The 14,255-nt window shown below is 45.3% G+C and overlaps 1 protein-coding gene and 2 long non-coding RNA genes across 3 annotated transcripts; 2 read left to right on the top strand and 1 right to left on the bottom strand.

Annotated features, from left to right (window-relative positions):
* Nucleotides 1-288: 288 nt before the first annotated feature.
* On the bottom strand, nucleotides 289-13,337 carry LOC149353105 (uncharacterized). The gene is made up of 3 exons (XR_016290910.1): nucleotides 12,931-13,337; nucleotides 10,655-10,705; nucleotides 289-591 (listed from the first exon to the last, which is right to left on the bottom strand). It is a non-coding gene; the product is annotated as an uncharacterized LOC149353105 (long non-coding RNA).
* On the top strand, nucleotides 928-2,837 carry LOC149353107 (uncharacterized). Its single transcript, XM_089582305.1, has 3 exons — nucleotides 928-1,448; nucleotides 1,590-1,901; nucleotides 2,043-2,837. The coding sequence occupies exons 1-3, from the start codon at nucleotides 1,164-1,166 to the stop codon at nucleotides 2,451-2,453; spliced, it is 1,008 nt and encodes a 335-aa protein (XP_089438431.1). The 5' UTR covers nucleotides 928-1,163; the 3' UTR covers nucleotides 2,454-2,837.
* Nucleotides 3,504-9,156, top strand: LOC149353106 (uncharacterized). The gene is made up of 3 exons (XR_016290909.1): nucleotides 3,504-3,642; nucleotides 5,250-5,381; nucleotides 8,284-9,156. It is a non-coding gene; the product is annotated as an uncharacterized LOC149353106 (long non-coding RNA).
* Nucleotides 13,338-14,255: the final 918 nt, after the last annotated feature.

Here is a 14,255-nt window from a genome sequence, read left to right as displayed (position 1 = left end):
TTCTGAGGACGCCAGAACTGCTGCCGACACGTTTTGATGGCACGAAATCGTCGACATAGCCAAGAAAGGCTTTCGCCTTAATATATGCGACCACAAAATTCATCCGAGCAGGCGCATGACACCATTATCGGAGCGTGCCGATCTAAATGCGTCGGAGCAAACGAAAAAGACGAGCAGTGCTCCATGTTTGGGAAATAGGCGCTCAGGAAGTTTCAGAAATGAGTGCTATTGACATATGATGATGTTTCCGTGGAAAATTTCACCGCATTTTTTTTAATAATAATAATCGATTCTGGGCATATTTTTACTTTGTTCCTGTTTGTCCGGTACCAAAACACGCATTTATTGCTCAGAAAATTGCATTTAGAAATTTTCCCGCCAAGCGGTTCAAACTCTCGACGTACGCCGCTGCTCCCTTTGACCACGAATAAGGATATTGCCGTTGCCGACGTCTCTCGCCTTATTCGTCTATTTTTCCTTCTTCTCTTTCTTTTTCCTCCTTCTCTTCCATTCCTTCATCATCGGTGACGGCACGAAATGACTGACTGCGCTGAGGTTTATCCCGAATAATGTCCCTTGAACAGCTTCTCGCTGTAAAAAAAAATAATAATAATAAAATAAAAAATCATGCGCTCACAAGCGATTGATAGAATGCCCACGAAGAGCACACCAGCCGGCATCCGGGTACCATTCAAGACATTCACGACAAAGAGAAGGATAAAGCTGGGACTTGTTTCAGTAGGTATGTGCCTGAGGACATCGACATCATCATCATCATCTTCACCCTCGCGTATCACACGATTCCTCTGAAATTCTTCACAACTTTTATTTCTCCGTATTTTTTGTTTTGTACAAATTCTAGCTTTGCGTCCCAAAATTTTAAATTTAAATATACTCCATTCCCTGTACATGAGTGCGTTTGTATCCGATATGCACCCTGGCCAATCCCCCACCGTGGGTATGTGCCATTCAGCCTGAGGACATCATCATCATCACGCGGCGCACGTGTCATCGTATCACGTTCAGTGCCAGTCACGCGTCGAACGTCTCGTGCTGGACGCAGACAGTTTTCAATCCGCCGAGAGCCACGTCACTGCTGCTGCACTGCTCGAAGACACCGGCGAAGGTAGGCCTCGCTGTCCCCATCTCGGTGCAACTCGACGATGTTCCAGCTATCTGCTGAACCAACACTGGCGGCACCGGCGGCGCTCGAAGACAACGACAGCCCTTGGCACTGCCGCGGAGCCGTCCTTGAAGCCTGGTGCGGCGCACGAGACCGCGATGGTACCCGAGACCCTAGCGCCATTGTTCTGCTGGGAGCTGCTGTTGTGCGCCCCGCTGCGCTGAAGCCGCATCGCCCCTACAGCTTCGAGTTGCAGCAGCCACAGCGGAACCACTCCTGCACGCTTCAAACCTGGCAGCCAGGGGGTGGGCGGCCACGTGTCAAGGTACGTTCTACGTGCACTATTTGAGCGGTTGTGGCCTGCGTTCATCTTACCGGCACAACAGAAAACGTTGTGCTCTCAGCCCAGTCCTCGAAATTCCGTGTGGATTTAGCGCAGACCAACCTTCTCTCCATTCTCTAACAGTGCGAGGTGTCTACTCCTGACAATGGCCACGCTGGTCAACGTGGAAAGCGGGTCACACTGGCGGCACCGGCGGCGCTCGAAGACGACAGCCCTTGGCACTGCCGCGGAGCCGTCCTTGAAGCCTGGTGCGGCGCACGAGCCCGCGATGGTACCCGAGACCCTAGCGCCACTGTTCTGCTGGGAGCTGCTGTTGTGCGCCCTGCTGCGATGAAGCCGCATCGCCCCTACAGCTTCGAGTTGCAGCAGCCACAGCGGAACCACTCCTGCACGCTTCAAACCTGGCAGCCAGGGGGTGGGCGGCCACGTGTCAAGGTACGTTCTACGTGCACTATTTGAGCGGTTGTGGCCTGCGTTCATCTTACCGGCACAACAGAAAACGTTGTGCTCTCAGCCTAGTCCTCGAAATTCCGTGTCGATTTAGCGCAGACCAACCTTCTCTCCATTCTCTAACAGTGCGAGGTGTCTACTCCTGACAATGGCCACGCTGGTCAACGTGGAAAGCGGGTCGGTCGTGTCCCCAGTCGCCGCCGGGCACGCCGTGGTCGTCGCCTGCGACCGCGCCGTCCGTACCACCACCGCGGCGAAGATAGCCACCTCGTGCTTATGGCTCCCGGCCACGCTGCTGCTCTAGTCCACCGTATTGCCCCCGCTGTCGATGAGCCTGGTGCCTATGGTTGCCTCCGGGTCCTCGAACAAGCGGAAGGCCCCGTCGACCTACGCCTGTTTCCCGTCCAGGCTGGCGCTCGAGGGCTCCACCTTGCCGTATACCTTGCTGCTTTTAGGTCTGCGGCACTGGTACCATCTGTCCTCGGTTCCGTCGTGCCACATGGCCTGCGGTATACGGCCGCCGCGTTCGACGGCTAGCATGGCGTCGGAGTCGCCTGCGGGGTAGCAGCAGGGCGCTGCACACGTGTAGATCGAACGCCAGTGATGGGCCCCTCTTCGCCGTCCTCACAGCGAATGAGTGAGCCGGTTGACGAAGATGAGGCAAGCACTGGCGTTCGAACTCAGGGCGGTTTCTGCACCCAGCCGCCCCGCAGGCGTGATTATGTACTTGAAGCTGAAGATCGACGTGGCCTCCAGCTCTTCAAGGACAAAATCATTTTTGGACGCGTCAAGACCTACGTCCTGGGTCGACCTCATGGACATTTGTCGTATGGACTTAAAAATATTGACGTAGTATTATTAACTGTGGGATTTTTCTTCAATGTATTGCTGATATATCGTGGAGTGCTGTTTTTCAAAGAAATACAGAATTTGTCCACAAACAAGTCTACCTGAATTGCAAGGGGAATTGAGCCAAGCTATTAACCAAGGTGGCTTGGCGGGATATCTAGTGTTGTATGGTGTGAATAAAACGCGAGGAGGCATGGAACAAAGACAATATAGAAGTACGATTGAAGCACTTTGCGTGTGTTACATATCTGTGTCCGATAATTTTCTGCGCTTCAAACACGCCCTACCAAGCATCGTGCTGCTGAAACTGAAAGACTCAAAGCCTTCTAAAACTCCGAGGGCTGTTAACGCTATGGTGCTGATAATTTTGTACACCAGAGACACTCAAAAGGTCGAACAAGAACTAAAACAGAAACCGCCATTTCGACTTCTGACACGGTGTTGTCAAGAAGAGTTTTTGCGACACCAATCTGGAAGCACTGTAGCTACACTGTAAAAAAAAGATGTGAAATTACAGATATTTCACAGAAAGTTTCTGTTGCCGGAAAGAAAAATTCTGTGGCCCAACCAAAACATACTTCTGGATTGGGTAATGACAGAAATGTTCTGTTTTTCGTCCGGTTGCTCACACGAGGTAGGAACAGTAAAATGAAATCAACTACGTATGCATTTTACTCTATTGCAAAATACTTGCATAAATATTTAATGAATTTAGGTGTTATTTATTGCAGGTAAAGAATACTAAGCAAAATATCGCACCGCATTTCTTTTTGCTGCGGGGCAGCAAATCAGTTTCGTCATGGCGCCGCCGTAGGCAAGTGCGTTGGTTCAGCGCCGGGGAGCAGGACCTTTTATTTTGGAATACTCTCTCCAGAAGGTATGTAGCATCACTTATATTGCTGTACTACAATTATAAGTTGCTTTCCTTTGATTCTGTTCGTTTTTGTTGTTGGTGCGCCTGGCTGCGGGATTGATTCATGCGGATTGGCTATACTCAGAACGTTCCTGCTACATGTACTAATGGGGCTGTCACAATCGTCGACACGAATTAGCGGTTGATGTTCTCTAGATTTAAAGTTTGTAATTAATGAGGTTTAGGTTAATGAAGAATGAATGTTCATGAGGAGGCGACAAGCTATAACGATGGCGGAAAAAAGGCTGACGCCGTTATGTAGGGTAGGACCACCGGTAAAAACGGAACCACGCGGCCGCGCAACCCAGTTGCTTGGAGTGAGCTCCGTGTGCGCTAAAGCAGCGACGCGACGAGGCGAGGGCCGCGGCAGTTCGCTCCGTTGCTTTGTGTACCAAACTTAACTAAGAAAGGCGACAGGCGACGTGCGCGAGTGCCTTGCACCAGCGATTATGTGCTTTATCTCAGCGTCTGCGGATCTGCAGAGCGTCACTCAAGGCTTGAGTTTCGGTACGTAGAGTCCGTCCCCTTCGTGGAGATCATGACTGGTCGTCCGTGGGGCTTCGTTTCGTTTTTAGTCCCGTTGGCGTTTGGTGGCCTCTTAGGAATGTCACGTCGAGGGCTCTATATTGTGACCCGCCGGGCATCCTGTCGTCCTTAGGGGCGGCTCGTTTTCTCGTAGACGTGGCGTGGCCTCTTGAAAAGTATTTCGTGGGAACCCGCTGCACGAGCTCCTAGCGTGAATTTTCCTCCAACTTGAATTGTTCGCAGTGCTTGTCTCGTTGCGCGTTTATATCCTTGGTTCTTGGATGCGCGCTCCGTCTCCCTCTAAGTTTCTCCCTTTCTCGCCAGCACGGCGCCTTTGACGCGTCAGTCGATCCCCTTCTACGCTTCCTCGCAGTTTGATCGCATCGTTTGATCGCGCGACTCTGTCGCGAATCCGCCGCGCAGGCTCTGCCGCTGGTGAAAGAATATGGGTGCCATGCAGTCGCAGTTGTTATTCGACAAGCATCTATGCCTGCAGTGCGCTCGCCCTTACCCCGCTGCAAATATTGTTAGTCCTTCGTTGCCAACTAAGTAGACTGGCCTCTCCTTTTTTTTTTAAATTTTGCGGATATTCCTCGTAGCCGGGGCAAAAGAAGTATTTTAATTACAGCGGCTGTGTAGGCGGCAGCGGCGACGACCGAGTCGGCGCGCTAGCAGGTGCGAAGATAGGTCACTGATTTCTGCGAGAGGTGTGTTTTAATTCGATGTTGATACCATCCGGCTTGGTAAATATACCCGTAAACTGTCACCTCGATCTGCCTGCGCGAGAGAAATGCCTGCACGAGAGAAAGCTGCATAAACGCCGGCTAATTTTTTATTTTTTTCGCAGCATGCCTTTGGAAGTTTCGAAGTCCCATCTAAACGGTGGGCGAGTTGCTTCATGTAATCCATAGCAATATCGCCTCAGACAGTATTCGAAAAGGGAATCAGAACATGGTGCTGTGTTTTGTGTCCTTTCCTGTGGCCACTTTCTTGTGCTGTAGTGCATTTTCAGCTGTGTCCACTTATCGGATTCCACATTTGTGCAGTGCACTTTTACTACACCAAGAACATTGGAACCTCTACCAACCACTACTGAACATGACCATGAACTTGCCGCAGCTCTAGGGAAGTGCATCGGTATCCGCAAGTGCCTGCTTTGGAAATCCTGTACTTGGAAGGTAAGTAGCGTTGCATTTTTTTACTGTAAAGAAATATTTGCAACTTTTATTTGGATTGTAGTCAGATTGCGGGCTTCTGCAGCTTGTGGAACAAGTGAAAAGGGCAGATTAGTTTTCATGAGAAGGCTGTTGATAGATGTGCTTGTGGGGCCAGTCACACCATTACCCTAAGTTATCAGCTAGGTGTTGCAAAATTTGTAGTTTACAGCCTTTCCTGTCACAGAATAACCGAGGGTAAAGTGAGAGGGGTAAGTTTTCTTATAAAAGCATTTGATTTTATATTTTGAAACATTCTAATAGAACACCTCTTGGGTTCTCGGCAAATATATTAAAGGTTGGCATAGAAAATTTTAAAACTACTTTCTGATCGTTCTTTGTGGTGACATCGAGGAGAAAAAACTGATATTTCAAAGCATTTATTCGCGTTTTTCTTCTTTCTCAAAATTTGATTTTCAGATTTGGCAATGTTCTGAAAGATTACTTAAGCTTTCAGAAACTATAATACGATTGCGTATTCACCACACAGAAAATGCTTTTCTTTATCGATTTTCATGGCCATGTCGAACAGAAAGGAAGGAGTTTTGTGGTACTTCGGCTGTGTATTTCTTAAAAAAAGCTGATGTTTAGGTTTATGTAAATTTTTCGCAAAACGTGTGAGGCATAGAAAACAAAATTTTCCGTCGAGATCACAAAATGCCTCTCACAAAACTCGGAAAAAACTCGAAACGCGAAATCATTCATTCCTCGCACTATAATAGATTGGAATAACTTGCCATCACACATAGCTACTGAGGTTAACGTACAATCGTTTCAGTATTCGTTAAAGCAAAACATGTACTAACAGATTTGGTATTTTTGTTGTATTATGTGCATTTACTGAATATTTTGTTCTGCGTTGTTTGTTGTGTTTTTTGTGTACATTACTAGCTTTAATTCATTATTACGTGTACTTTGTTTCAAGTGCCTGTGCCATATTTTTATGCTTGTATCGCCCCCCCCCCCCATGTAATACTCTCGCACGAGGGCCCTTAAGGGTATTGTAAATAACTAAAAATAAAAAATAAAAAGACGAATTATCTTTTTTTGTGGCTAAAGAACCATTCATGAGTGAGCAAGGGCGTCCGCAGAACATTTTTCAGGGGGGTGCACCCGATGTCTGGGGATGGGGGAGGCGGTAGGTTTGTAGTTGTTTTCTACTAGGGCATAAATAATATCCGTAATTCCAAGGGGGGGCAACCGCCCCCCCTTGCCCCCCCTTCCGGACGCCCATGTGAGTGAGACAACCCACTTCTGACTGGCCAGACTATTATTCCTGATCGGTAAAGGGACCAATAAGCCTTTAAATTATAAGTATTGTATATTGCTGGCAGTCCGAAGTGGCGCAGCTCGTAAACAGAAAGCCAGATGTGTCTAAGAAAATGATTTCTTTCATATTTGCGAACGCAACATGCCCTTTATTCACTTTTTGCAGTACACTGTCTTGGAGCAATGTCACTGTTTCTGACAACATATAACTTGCCAGCGATGCTATTGCTCTATAAAAGTTATACATTATTTTGTGAAAGCATTGAAAGATGAGTGTAGTGCATCTTCATTGGCATATGTTTGGGTGATGCAGGGCACGCTAAACGAGACGTGTATTGAAGCATACATGCAATGTCGCAAAAGTCAACTTTGCATGTATTTTTCTGCTGCATAAATTGCGGCCACAGCAAGCATGATATTTTACAACCTAGGCACTTTTTTTAAAAGACCGGTTTTTGGTCTTTCCAGAAATGTATACCTGCAGCATCTGTCATGCCAACACCAGCACAGTCTCACTCTTCCTCAATCATGCTGCCTTGCATAAAAATATTAGCCAGTTCAACACCAAGTGCCCATATCAGCATTGCTGCAAAATGTTCCGCAAGATCGGCCCACTTTATAGCCACTTAGCCTGTGAGCATACGAGGATAAGGGATTCGGGTGAAACCGCTGGCATTGCTGTTGCAACACAGAAGGTTGACGTTGTTTGCACTGTGGATAATTGCATTCAAGTTTCAAAGGATTACAAGTCGATTGTAGCCCATTTAAGGTGACACATTCTTCAAGGCATGGAAGTGAAGTGCCCTTTTCCCAGATGCCGAAGAACATACAAGAACAAAGCATCATTTTCTTCACATATTTCTCGTTTGCATGGGCAAAACATTCAATGCATGTCGCTTCCTCTTGCACAAACGTCGAACCTTCCATCAGCTGCAGTTGCACACGACACAGATGTGTCTCAGTTGTACTTGCCAACAACAGAAATGGCGTCAGCCATAGAAGGGGAGATATTAGAGGGTCAAGCAGCTTGGTGCGAAGACGACGCAGGAAGCAGCAAGAAGGGTGTGAAGGAAGCATTTGCTAACTTGTACATCAGGCTACTCTCTGAATGTCATGTGCCTTCGCGCACTGTCCAGATTATTGCAGAAGCTATATATGATATTCAGACTGCTAATCTCTCTGCAACTGCCTCCTGTTCAAAAGACAAACTCAAGAGTGCAGGTGTAGGCAACCAGGAAATTAATAAGATTGTGGATGATGTCGTTAAAGCAGATATAATCTCTAATCTGCACAAGGCACCTGATGGAACGTTTCGTTCCCAACATAGTCGCACATCATTCTTTGAGCAAGAACTGCACTATGTAGTGTCACTTGCTATGAACCTAGGCAAGAACGGTAAGGGGAGCAGTGCAGTCTTTCTGTAATTGCAGTTGTTTAGGAATCTTGTCTTTTGTACGTTTTCCCTTTGTGGATATAATGTTTCAAAGAGGCGTGGCAGGGAAGGCCGCTGCATGCAGTAGACAACCTGTCTCGAAATTAAAGTTGTATGATATAACTGTGGTCTTGTAAGTAAAGCCAAAACCGATTTGTTTTCCAGGGCCATCACTGGAATAAACCCAGCCAGGGGCACGAAACTGAGAAGACAGAGAAGAAACAGCACTCTCTCTCACCAAAGGTCGCTGCACTCATAAGGGCACTTGCCGAGTATGGCTTTTAGTGACATTTTATTACTTCTCTTGCTGAATTAGACATTTAGCTGCATTTTAATCAATCACGAATGGAAATAAACGTTTCAATAGTTGTGGTTTTGCTTGATGAGTGTTAATGATGTTCTTTATTACTATTTACGAATCACTGTTTACAGTCATGTCATTCCATCACAGAAGCAGAACATAAAGAGTAGTTTAAAGTATTGCTACGACACCTCATAGAGGCAATTTCCATTAGCCCTTTTTACGCATTATTAGAAAAAGTATTTCACATGTTTGCTTTGTTATGTCAATGAAATAACTTGTTTTCTTCTTAAAACACTATGTCACTCTACGATGTCTCCACAAAAAAACAATGATGGTAACAGGTTTCTACGCCGCAAGGGCATCCTTGACCAATGAGCGCCAAGCACCAGGCAATTGGTCATCCCTGGTCAGACGGTATAAAGAACATTTGATTTCTTAAAGGCAGTAATGACCTACAAAAGGATTTGTTCCTGAGCAGCTATTTGGTCGTTCTAGATGCAAACTTCGTACACAGTCTCGTGACCTGTCTTTACTGTGTGGCGTTCATTAGCTGGCTATAGCTTTATTGCATCAATATTGGCCTAGCATGGTCCAAGGTGAATTAAGGGTCCGCTACAAGAACAATTTAAACTAAGCAATGCGAGAGTTGTTCCACCAATTTATTTGTTTTCTCCAGCAAGTATGTCATCTGTAAAACAATTTTGTGGACAATAAAGAAGGTGCAGAAAAAGCAACTGATATTTCCTGCTTTTTTATTGAATGTTTCTGTGAAACAGCAAAAAAATAATTCCAACAATGCAGGAAATATACATGGAGAACAGAAATTAATATATATTTTCTGCATTTTTCAAAAGCTTTCTATGCGGTGGAAACATATTTGTGTGAAATCACAGAAAACTTGTAAGAACAAAAAGAAATGTTCATAGAAACTTTCTGTGCAGTAAAAACACGTTTCTGTGAAATCACTGAAAACTTTCAAAACACAAAAGAGAAAATTACAGAATGTTTCTGCACAATGAAAAAACATGTTTTTGTGAAATGACTGAAACGTTCTAGAAGGGAAAACAGGTAATCAGATATTTTCTGGCAGGAAAGCTGCCAGACTTTTTCGGTTATTTTACACATATTTTTTTACAGTGTATATAACATGAACTGGTGGGCGAGTTGGTCAGACGTGGTTCTTGTAAACCAGCGCAATGGCTTGAAGCCATACAAGGAAGGGACAAAACAGTGCTGAACTAATAAGTACATGCTGGTATCGCAGAAAACCAGAAAAATAGACAAGTATAGAGAACAGCACATTCCACAGGCTAATCATTCTGAACGTGCAAAAGCTTTGTGGATGCACGTAATCTAGGATATCAAGTATTCATGCTCTTCGAGATAGCAACAGAAGGGGGTGCTTACTCATTCCATACCTAGCCTCACAATCTCTGATGCCTCAATTATCTCTCTGGTGAGCTGGTCTTTGCTTTCTGCTATAATTTTGCTCTTCTCGAACATTGGTTGGTATGAACAACAATCATGACAATGAATCCCGATATGGGGGACGTCATTCTTCACATCATTGTTGTGCTCCTTAAGTCTTTCAGTTAAACAATGAACAGTTCGGCCGACGTATGGTCCACCACAGGATAAAGGAATTGAATACACCAAATTGTTTCGGCACTGAACGTATTTCTTCTCATGCTTCTTCGTGCACACAGGAACATCACATGTTTTTTTCAGACCGATTTACACGCGCGCACAAAGACCTCGATTTTACAGGGGCTGAAAAAAAATCAACTCCAGCTCGTTTTCCTACTCTTTTCAGATTGTGGGATAAAACATGAATGTATGGAATTACGGATACATTTTTTCCTCGGCTGACTTGGTTGAATGTAGCGCCAAGTTTCAACTTCTTCAGCATACCCTCCGCCACCGAAGCCAACATGCACCCTGTCCAATCCCCCGCCGTGGGTATGTGCCATTAAGCCTGAGGACATCATCATTATCATGTGGAGAGGGTATCCTGTAGCAACAAGCCTTTCAACCTGGCATGAAAAACTGTGCATTGTCTTATGCCTACAAGACTTTTTTCGTGGAATTGCCGAAACAAGACGCGGTAATGCCTCGTTTCACTAGCTTAGAGTGTGAAGAGCTGTATGGAAGTAAAGGCTTTCTGCTTCTCGGTTAAAAGGCCCAGCAAACATGAAAATCATTAAAAAAATAGGGTCAAGTCTAGGAACTTACTGGAGTCATTAACAGGCATTTCATGAGTTATTTCCAGTGGCGAAAGAATGTCTGCAAAAACAGAACAAAGTTTAGTCACCTCTGCAGGAAGGCTTGCCGGTTCACATTCAAGTAAAATAAGATAATCGTCTACAAAGCCGAACACTCTTGTAACATTTGATCCCTTAAGGCAAACATCGAGTGCCCTGTCATGCATAGCTAAGTACAAATCGCTGAGCAATGGCGCAACACATGCCCCTATGCATATCCCTTTCTTCTCAATGAAAATATGCGGGCCGGGAAGTGAAACGTTAAACAAGACTCAACTTTTATAGAGTCGCCATTTCATAAGAAGGGGAGGTGTAGTATATGCACATCTAATCCAAAGAAGGCCCTCCGTGCTAGCGTGGCACCTTGGAAGCGAGCATACCGCCCTATCATGCGTCTCCGGTTGCCCACCGCTGCGTGTGGACTTCGCTCCTCAGTGTGCACTCTTGAAATCAAATCAAATGTTTCTAAGCACATCGAAACTTAATTGTTACAAAAGTGAAAATACAGAAGGAGGTCCCTAGCTCATGGCTGCATGCACCGGGACCTTCTGGTAGTGCGAACGTGAAAAAAAAAAACATTAAAAAAGCACAACAGTAGAATACATGCGTCGCTAATTAGTGTTGCGAATGATATTCACGAAAAAAAAAAATTGGACTTATACATACAAGGAGTGATTGATGTTTGAAAAAAGTTATACAATATTATATGTTGATAGCAGATGTACACCAGGTCAAATCTTTAACTGGCTGGTTTTTGCATCCCGGTGATTTTTGCGTCCCTAATTGCCCCTTGTAGAAGGCTTCACTCGGGTAAACCGCTGGCGTATTCATGCTGTAATTTGACGCGTGTGGTAGCATTTGCTGGTCCATTTTTTTTTTCATATTATGCTTGAGTGGAGTACTTGGCTGAATTGATCAAAATTATTAAAAATCCACATCGTCTGCAGCAACGACGAGCCAAAACAAGCGGCACATGCAGCAATGGTTTCGGTTAATCTCACTTCCTCCTCTGGGCAAATATATATCTACCTCTCCTCCCATGCTATACAAGTCGTTTACCCAGAGTAAGAGCGATTGCGCCAACAGAACCACTGCTACGATTCCCCCTCGTTCTGGCTCTTTGTAGCCGCAGACGATGAAGATTACTAATAATTTTGATTTAATCAGGCAATTACTCCACTCAAGCATAATATGAAAAAAAAATGGGGCACCAAATGCCACCACATGCGTCAAATTACAGCATGAATACGCCAGTGGTTTAGCCGAGCGAAGCCTTTTACAAGGTACAATTACGGATGCAAAAATCACGCCAGCTAAATATTTGGCCAGGTGTACCAGCAAACATAAAAATAGGTATACAGCATACAGTGCATCATGTCCAAACAGAAAAAATTTATAACCACCGTAAGTGTAACTATGAAAGTTGAAACTGAAGCTATTAGACAGCTTTCAAGCTTCAAATAATGAACTTGTTAGCCGTTTTTTGAATGTGTGCAAAGATAAAGAACGCTTAATGAGAGCTGGTGAACTGTTCCACAGCAACAGAGAAGAGAAAATGGCGGTGTGCTTACAGTAATTTGTGCAAACAGCTGGTAGTAGGAAATTGCATGTGGCGAACCTTGTTAAGTTTGGATTGAAAAGAACATCTCTGGTAAATACGACTGGTGGGATTAGGTTATTCACGGATTTGTAAACGAGAATCATGAGGTGATAGCTAACTATAACTGACAGAATGCGATGATCATGAAGAAGCAAAGGGGCAACACAACGATATGAACTGGATGTCATAATGCGTATTGCCTGATTTTTGATGTGCTGCAACTGTGATAATTGCGGTAGGCGTTCCCCCACGACGTAACACAGTAAGTGAATTGTGACTGCGAATGAATGCATAATAAAGTGATATCAGTGTTTATTGTGAGAAAAAAGTACGCGCACGAAACAGCGCTCCTATTCCGTAAGAACATTTTGATTTGATATGCGAAATATGATCTGTCAACTTTCGGAGTCGTGAATAACGCCAAGAAATGTACACTTGTTGCAGGAATGGTATGCTGACTAAGGTAGTGACTGGTGTATATGAAGGAGTCTTAGGATGCAAACAAAATATCGTAAAATTTGTTCTAGCGTGGTTAATTTCCAAAGAATCCCGACGACACCAGCATAGAATACTGTTCAAATCGGCGCTAAGCTTTTGTGATCGAGAATCTATTCATTTGCCCGTGCATAATTCGCAAATAAACACACTTGTGTTTCGGGTGCCGTGTCAGCTGGTCGTTCCTTCCTCGCAGTCCACACGAGGCAGTTCTGATTTGTCCAATGTCCCGACCACAAGCTCCGGCCGGCTGGAATGTCCTTGGGATTTTCTTTCCTCCATGGCCCTTGGTTTTTCGCCATGGTTTCCCGCCTCGACGGCCGCTCGATGGCGATTCGACTGCCAGCAATACGGCAAATATCGGAGATGATTGGTGCTGTGGAAACGACGAAGCGTCGACTGACGTTGTAGAGGTTTGACGTTTAACCAGTTTAACCTCTATGAAGATTACTACAGGGTCTCCTACGTAATAGTAGCCACCATAGGCTGGGAAGCCACAGATCCAAATTCAAAGATAAATAGAAAAGGAAAAGGCAAGCCAAGCCGTCGCGTCGTCGGCGTCGTTGATTCGGTTTGTTGTTCTGCCGCTTGCGTGTTCTGCAAAAAACTGTTCAGTTCGTTAATTGCGTGGTTGGCTGGACAGAATTGGCCTTCGAATGTAAAAAAAAAAAATGTCTGCTGAAGATTCACTAAAGTCAAGGGACAGCGCTTATGTCTCGGAATCTAGTTTCTCGGAGCGTGCAGTTCGCTGCGCCCCACTCGCCGGACTGCTGCTGCTAGTTTTGCTCGTCGTCGTCCACGCTGTTGTACTCTGCAGCAAAGGTGACATTATGCTAGAGTACACATCTGTGAACAGTTGCTTAAATTGGCTCTTCGTCTAATCTCGCCTAAAATATTGCATGGCATGGTGCAACTATATAAGCCCAGTGGGGTGACACGTTCAGTGAACATGCTGACCTGCGTTACCCAGACCGCGCAGTTTTGGAGGGAGCCGTTAAGCTTCTATATTTAAAAGTCAATCTATTTTAGCTCAGCAGCCAAAGTTCGGGCTGGTATGTGGCCGTCCGTAACCTACCGTTTTGTTTCGCATCATTGCCGTTAGTCTTCCTTGCTTCGAGTGAGCCCCCGGTACTTGATAGAGAAGGCCGATGAGGAGAAAATATCGGTGTAAAGTAGCTGTATACGTCACACTCGCCTCTCACTCTGTGTTCCACGTGTCACATAGACATCGGAAGACGCACTCCTAAGCTATAGTTTATACTTCTTGAGCGAACCTCATTATGCTGCACGCGTAAGCGTAATTCTACCAAGCGCTTTACACCATATTCTGCCGTTAGCCGAGAGAATTTCCGGGCTAAATTTTCCCGACACCGTCTCTGACTGGCTACAGAAAACTGCGTGACATTCTGCCATGAAAACTGTGATTGTGTCGGTACTTTCACGGTTGGTCTTAGGAAAGAAAGTGCTTTGTATGTTC

The sequence above is a fragment of the Amblyomma mixtum genome, chromosome 3, assembly GCF_055824585.1.
Source record: "Amblyomma mixtum isolate Tamu chromosome 3, ASM5582458v1, whole genome shotgun sequence".
Classification (NCBI taxonomy): domain Eukaryota; kingdom Metazoa; phylum Arthropoda; class Arachnida; order Ixodida; family Ixodidae; genus Amblyomma; species Amblyomma mixtum.
The sequence above is the reverse complement of the archived record's forward strand: the minus strand, read 5'-3'. Positions and strand labels throughout refer to the sequence as shown.